At 40.5% G+C, this 7639-nt stretch overlaps 1 protein-coding gene across 7 annotated transcripts in view; it reads left to right on the top strand.

The window, feature by feature from the left end:
• The window catches only part of RHBDF1 (rhomboid 5 homolog 1), a 1247410-nt gene extending 1240842 nt beyond the window's left edge, over nucleotides 1–6568 (top strand). For 4 of the 7 annotated variants that reach the window (XM_044089448.1, XM_044089447.1, XM_044089451.1 and 1 more), the window contains one exon: nucleotides 5728–6568. In XM_044089448.1, coding sequence (XP_043945383.1) covers nucleotides 5728–6147 — 420 coding nt within the window. In that variant the 3' untranslated portion in view covers nucleotides 6148–6568. The remainder of the gene's footprint in view (nucleotides 1–5727) is intronic. The other 3 variants (XM_044089452.1, XM_044089453.1, XM_044089454.1) reach the window with 2 other exon arrangements.
• The last annotated feature ends 1071 nt before the right edge of the window (nucleotides 6569–7639 follow it).

Raw genomic sequence — 7639 nt, forward strand, 5'->3', positions numbered from 1 at the left:
TCTTGACCTCGCCAAGGCTTTTGACACCATCCCCCATTCTGGAATTATAGCTAAACTCACTAAACTTGGTATAAATCCGTACGTCACAAGATGGGTTGCCAACTGGCTCACTGACAGAGCCCACACTATAAAAGTTGCAGACTTCAAATCTGACTTCAAACCAGTGACAAGTGGAGTACCACAGGGTTCAGTCCTGGGACCTCTCCTGTTTGGTATCTACTTCTCTGAAGTACAGGCTAACACAGAAGGCCTCTGGCTAACGAAGTTCACAGATGGCTGTAAACTAGGAGCCATAGTCGAGTCCCCAAATTATATGGACATCCTACAGAAGGGCCTCACTGAGACAGATGCCTGGTATCAGAGGCATGGCCTCAAGCATAATGCCAAAAAGTGCATTGTCATCCCCTTTGGTAAAAACTCTGTACCCATGAACTACCACATAAACAGCAGTCTACTTAATGCCGAATGTGTGATAAGAGACCTTGGGACCCAGGTGGGCAGTAGTCTCTCCTTTAATAATCATATCACCACAGTAGTCATGAAATCCTTCTATGTGGTACACCTCATCACAAAAGGGTTCTCATCCTGGAAAAAAAGAGTTCATTGTTCCCCTCTACTCGGCACTCATTAGACCCATTATAGCGTACAACACCCCTTTTGGAATGTACCTCACAAGACATCTGCAGCAGCTGGAAAGGCCACAGAAGTACCTCACAAAGAGGATTACTGGCCTCAAACAGATGCCCTACACTAACCATCTCAAAAAACTCCAACTTTACTCTGTAGCATATCGCCTACTCTGAGGAGATCTCTGCCTAACATATAAAGCTATGTTAAACCCAGAGCTGTTGTACATGCTAAACCTAAAGAAATCCCAATCCCTCCAAGCTACATGCTCTAGGGACCTAAACCTTGTCACCACAATAAACATGACTTGCTGGAGGGATAGATTCCTGTCCCAGAGACTTCCTATACTCTGGAATAAGCTACCCATCTATGTCAAGCAAAGTTCCTCATTAGCACTCTTCAAGAAAAATCTTGATGAGTGGATGGGAAATAGGAAATACACCCCGGGGATCACTTCTGTGGCTCTGCTTGACAGGGGCACAGGAAATCAGCTTTCTTGGGTGGCGTAAGCGAGGGAACCTTGTTGGCTAGGCTTACTTAAGCCCCTGGGCCAATAGCCTAGTACCAACCTATGAGGTGAGTTTTAGGGGGAAAATAAAACAAAAAATCTTTTACTATCAGGCTAAATACCCAGCTGAGCTTTAATTCCTGGGTTATAGTAGTGGACTGTTGTAGCTTCGTTAAGCTACGCTCAGGCTCACTTCGCTCCCCTCCCTGCCCCAATATCCCACCCGCCCCCACTACCTCTACATTTATAACCACAAAACCACACCCCCTATCCCCAGGTCCAATCACATTAGCCATCTACTCAATCATTCTCCCTATCACAGGAGCTATATCTTATCCCACCCCCATCCACTACCGCCTCGTCTTTCTCTCCCTAACTTCTTAAACATCTAATCCCTCAAAGGCACCTGTTAGTGCTTCCTTGTGAACCATATCCCAAAAGTCCTCTAAGATGTGGTTCCTTATGCTAATACCGCTCCTAATAACCTCCTATATTACAACCTTATATGAAACCCAAACCTGTTTAGGGATCTCAGCTTCCAGGGCTGAGACCAACACTCCAGAAATTAATCTCCTGAACTTTTATCACACTCAGGGTACATGGGTGGACTCTACTTCTTGCTCCATGCTCCCATACCCTTATACCTCTATAAACACCAACCTTAAACAGAAGCTTACCGATAAAATTGTAAATAAATTCCTAAAGCTTATCTCCAAGTTAAGACTAAATCTACTTAGACATGGGGACATACACCCTAACCCTGGTCCTGCCAATATTATCCATCAATCCCCTCTCATCATTGACCTCAAAAACAACCCCAATATGGTACGCCCTTCTAACTCACTTCTTACCTGCCATCTGAACATTAGAAGTATCAACAATAAGGTACATGAACTTCATGCAGTTATAGCTGACCTCTCCCCAGAGATCCTGTGCCTAACTGAAACATGGCTTAAACCATCCACTATGGACAATGAAATACTTATCCCTGGGTATAATATTTATAGGAAAGACCGAATCTCTAGAAAAGGAGGGGTTGCCATACTCTATAAATCCAATCTAACCGTTTCTATCGATGTCAATCAACCACCTCAGATTAACAATGCTGAGATCCTCATTTCTAGGCTTCAAATCAATATTACTAAATTCATCTATATTATCTGTGTGTATATTCCCCCAGGTAAGAATGTAGATACTCTTGAAGCTACCTTACACTGGTTATCAAGTCACTTCCCTCAGGAAACCATAGTCCTTGGGGACTTTAATATAGACTGGACTTCCTGTTCCCCTCAAGCCCCCTCCACTCATATAAACCTCCACTCCTTCACGCAAATTATTAACATGCCTACCAGGATAGACAAATCTAACCAAAAAGAGAGTATACTAGATTGGGTGCTGATCAATAGTGATCCTAACCAATATACATCTGGTTCTCTCCCTGATAGCCTAAGTGACCACCACCTTACCTACATTATTAAGCACAAATTAGTCATTCCAAAGCATTCCACACTAAGACTAATTAGAAATAAAAAAAAATTTGACCTTACTAGATTTCAACTAGAATTAAATTCTTGCAACTGGACGTTACTAAAATATTTACCCCTAAATGAAGCAGTGCAGTATTTCAACAAAAAATTTCTGGAAATTCTTAATTTTCATGCTCCCATTCGATCTAGGATGACTAAGACAGGAGATGTCCCATGGCTCTCCAAAGAAACCAGGCAGAAAATTAATCTTAGAAATAAAGCATGGTCGGTATGGCGAAGCAATAAACTACCAGCTGATCAGATTAAATATAGACAACTTAGGAATGAAACCAAAAGACTAGTCTTACTTGATAAAAGACAATACTATTGGAAACTGCAAACTGAGCATACAAACTGTCCACAAAAGTTCTGGGCCGGGCTAAATAATCTCCTACACCCAGGACGCTCCACTACCCCTGTCCCTGCTACACTCATAGATAAACCTTTGGAAATGATCTCAAATAGTTTCAATAGCTTCTTCACTGAGACAATCCAAACCCTGTCTAATCAACTACCACTTAACTCTCAAAGCCTTGATACTCCCACCTATAAAAATATTCCCCAATTTACCTTTCAGCCTGTAGCAACTTCTGTCATCTGTAAATTACTCAAAAAACTAAAACCTACCTCACTCTCAGCTGATCAACTTCCAGCTGAATACTTGCAAAAATCAGCTGAAGCCATTGCCTATCCTGTGTCTATACTCATAAATCGGACCCTAACAGAGGCCAATATCCCTGATAATCTGGAAGGTATCCTATGTAATTCCTCTCCATAAAGGTGGCACTTCCACAGACCTCTCGAACTACAGGCCCATATCCATATTGTCCCCCCTAGCAAAAATAATGGAAAAATGCGTGCAAAAACAACTTATGCAACACTTACTTGACAATCACCTATTAGCTGACACTCAGCATGGTTTCCGACCTCTCCATAGTACCACCTCAGCCCTTCTTGTCTTCTCCAATACCATAAATACCTATCGGAACAACAATAATATCTCCTCAGCAATATTCTTGGATCTGTCCAAAGCCTTTGATATGGTGGACCATAAACTACTAATTGATACATTGCACTCATTTGGTCTGGACACTACTGCTATTCAATGGTTTAGATCCTACTTAAATGGTAGAAAACAAGCAGTTTTATGGCAGTCCAAACTTTCTAACTTTCAACCCAATACTCTAGGAGTCCCACAAGGATCCATCCTAGGACCACTATTATTCTCAATTTTCATCAATGACCTGCACACAGTTGTATCTAATGCTAGATGCATTCAATATGCAGATGATTCCACGCTGATTTAGCTGGAACATCCCCAATAGAGCTACAATCTTTAACCCAAACTACTTTCAGCAAAGTAGAAAACTGGCTCTCTAGTCGTCTGATACTTAATCCAAAAACAAAATGCTACTGTTTTCTCCAACACAAAGGTCAGGCCCTTCAACTTTACAATCCAAGCAAAGGACGGGACAATAATCTCTCCGGACCCCGACAAAATTACTAGGGGTAACTATAGATAACAATCTAAAATTTGATACTCATGTAAACCTAATGATTAAATCAATCAATAAGAAACTAGGTTCACTATATAGGATAAGAAGCTTCTTGACTCCCCAAGCTAAATCTGCCATTGCCCAAACCCATCTCCTCTCTACCCTACTATACTCATCCCCCTTACTACATAATATTAATAAACGATCATGAACAAGCTCACTATTTGTTATAATCACATTGCTAGGTTTGTTACTGGATTACCATATAGAACCCACCACTGTACCAACTTAACCCAGCTTAACTGGCTTGAGCTACCGAAACTAATTTCTTATAACCTACTAGTATTGACCCACAAAATTTTATATAATCCTGAATACCCTCCCTCACTCAAAAAATTGATCTCCCCTTGCAACAACCCTCGACCACTGAGGTCATCCAGTCGTCTCTTCATACAAACAAGTAAAACCAATAACGCAGCTGGTGACTCTCTCCTTTCCAACTCCGCAGGGAAAACCTGGAATAAACTCCCTCCTGACATTACCTCTCTCCCCTCATTAAACCAATTTAAAACTAAAATAAAAGGCTACCTGGGGTCTGATACTACCTGCCATTGTTTTAACCCTGGCTAGCTATCTCTCTGAATATACTATTCCTTGATCCTGGTTACCTGAGTACTCCTTACTATAATAAATTTCTGTCATGTATAATTAGTAAGTAAACTAACTAAATTTAAGCTATTATTTACATATCATGTAATGACTAACCTCACCCTTGCTGTAAATGCTTATGTTTTGTTATTTCTGTAAATGTCTCATATTGTCTTGCTTGGAGCTTTTCTCCCCGGGCCCCCGCTGTAAATGGACATGTATCCAGTCGGATTATCCCGGTTAACAAATGTAAAATAAAAAAAATAAATAAATAAAAAATAAATAAAATAAACATCTCCAAAAGTCACACACTGGAGACAATGAAAAGGAGTGCATCAGCAGTGCTGTATGGTCTGTGCCAGAATTCACATCAAAATAGAGAAAGAGAACAAACAGACATCATGTGTATATCCTTGAAGAAAGGAGGGGGAGAATAACAGAAATTTTAACTACCTCAAGAAACTCAAAATAGCTGTAGATGAGCCATCTGTCAAAAAATCTGTAAATGGATAAGTGAATAAGCACAAATATTGTTTTCACAAAAGAGCGATGGATGAAGGGAGCAGCATTTATGAATCAGTAGTAAAGTTAAAAACAGTAGGAGAATTCAGAAATGCATAACTACACATAAAGTAGTTTTTTTTCAAGAGGAAGAAAAATTAAGCATTTTGCTGTATAGGCGCTAAAGGAAAACAGATTAGATAAATCAAGACAGCCTTTCTCTGCTACAGTTTTTCTGTTTAATTATTAAGGTACTCCTATCAGTTTGCAGTATGGCCCTGTTTATTGTATATCTAATCCGAAAAGTCAACAAATTAATATGCTTTTTTTTCTGTTTTGATTACTGTTTTCTTGACTAAACTGGTTATGATGCAAACCTTTTGAATCTAGTTATATGATGTGTTTATATTTCTTTTACTAGGTTGGACCTGCTGGATCACAGTTTGGAATCTTGGCATGCCTCTTTGTGGAACTCTTCCAGAGTTGGCAAATTCTAGCACGTCCTTGGAGAGCCTTCCTTAAACTCTTTGCAGTGGTAGTTTTCCTTTTTGCATTTGGTCTTCTACCTTGGATTGACAATTTTGCCCACATCTCAGGCTTCATCAGTGGATTCTTTTTATCATTTGCTTTTCTGCCTTATATCAGTTTTGGGAGATTTGATATGTACCGCAAACGATGCCAAATCATCATATTTCTCCTCATATTCATCGGACTATTTGCTGGTCTGGTGATCTTGTTCTATGTTTACCCCATCAAGTGTGGGTGGTGTGAATACCTGACTTGTTTTCCATTTACAGACAAATTTTGTGAGAAATATGATCTTGATACTGACCTCCACTGAAACTGAAATTACCTGCCGGCAGGAGCTGAAATCAACAATAATCTTTTAAGTGCATGGAAGACATGACAAGGCTGTAGCTACATCACTACAGAATAAAATGTAACACTCTACCAGTATTTAATGTCATGACCAGTTTAACTTCCCCTCGGTTTTCAGCCACTTTGAATTTTATGCACAGCACTTGTCAAGCCAGGCTCTTTGATCTCAGAGGACTGTGAACTCGTACCCCGAGCACAGAACATTGGTGCCTTCTCTCCTACCACTGAATCCGGATTTTGTGATGCCATATTTTTATTACACACTAGCTCAAGCACTAAATTTTTAACCAACATTGTTTACTACTGCTAAGGTGGTGATGAAATTGAAGGTAGTGTTTTAGCTACCATTTAATTGTACTGCAAAATACAAAAAAAAAAAAAGAATAATGTGTGTCTGCTGTTTTATATCATCATTTATGTTTAAGTTGTTTTTTTTCAAAGTAAGCTTCAAAAACACTAAGAAGGTAAGTGTTGCAAGACATCTACGTGACGCCACCAGAGTAATAGTAGTATCGGTCATTAAAGTGAGTGTACACCTGGTTTGTAAACAGATTAAGGGAGTACCTCCTTCATTAGGACAGCACACAAGTCAACCAGTAGAAGAAACCTGGGACCACGTTGCTGAAACTGTATGTACTGACAGTCATGACAAAACTGATATTTCAAATCACTGTACCTATTTTCACATCCCAGAATCATAAGCCCCTCTTTCGAACATGCCTTATTTGCCATTCACTTATGGATGTGAGACAAGGTCTGCAGCTAGTGTGTTGCACAGTATAACTGCATTTAAATCAAGGGGAACAAAGTAGGGCTGCCTTCATACAGTTCTAGTAATAAATGTTTTAGTCATTTATAGTGTTTCATCAGCTTAGCATCCCTACCTGAGGGGTAGGTTATGGTTCTTGCCTTCTCAACAGTGTAGCCATAGTGTTAGGTTGGGGTTTGAACCTAGTCAGCAGGGCTGGTTAAATAACGTGTTTACTCATCCATGCTGGCCTAAGGGCAGCCTGTAGTTTGCACTACCTCAGTAATGCCACCAGAAGGGTAAGCTGGAATATGTGCCTGCTCAGTAGTGCTGCTTTTGGTTGTCTGTTCAGCAGGGTTGTCCTTAGGGTTGGGGGCATCACTCAGCAGTGCAGCTTTAGGAGAAGCATGAGGTTCACAGATGCTCAGCACTGCTCTTGATAAGGGTTGGGGGTGTACTTGCTAATCAATGTTAACTTAGGAATTACCTTGAGATTTTTACCTACTCAGCAGTTCTGCCCTAAGAGAAGGTGGGATTTGCATCTGGGGTTTGTACTTGATCAGCAGTACTGTGGCCTTTGTTCCCTCTGGGAAGAGTGGGGTGTGTGTCTGTTCAGAAGCACTGCCATAAGACAAGGTGGTACCCCTCAACTATAAGCTGAAGAGCAAAACAAAAAAAGGGCCACAATCTGACAAAAAAGGTCCGC

The sequence above is a fragment of the Protopterus annectens genome, chromosome 12.part0 (genome assembly GCF_019279795.1).
Source record: "Protopterus annectens isolate FY-2018-M chromosome 12.part0, PAN1.0, whole genome shotgun sequence".
NCBI lineage: Eukaryota > Metazoa > Chordata > Ceratodontiformes > Protopteridae > Protopterus > Protopterus annectens.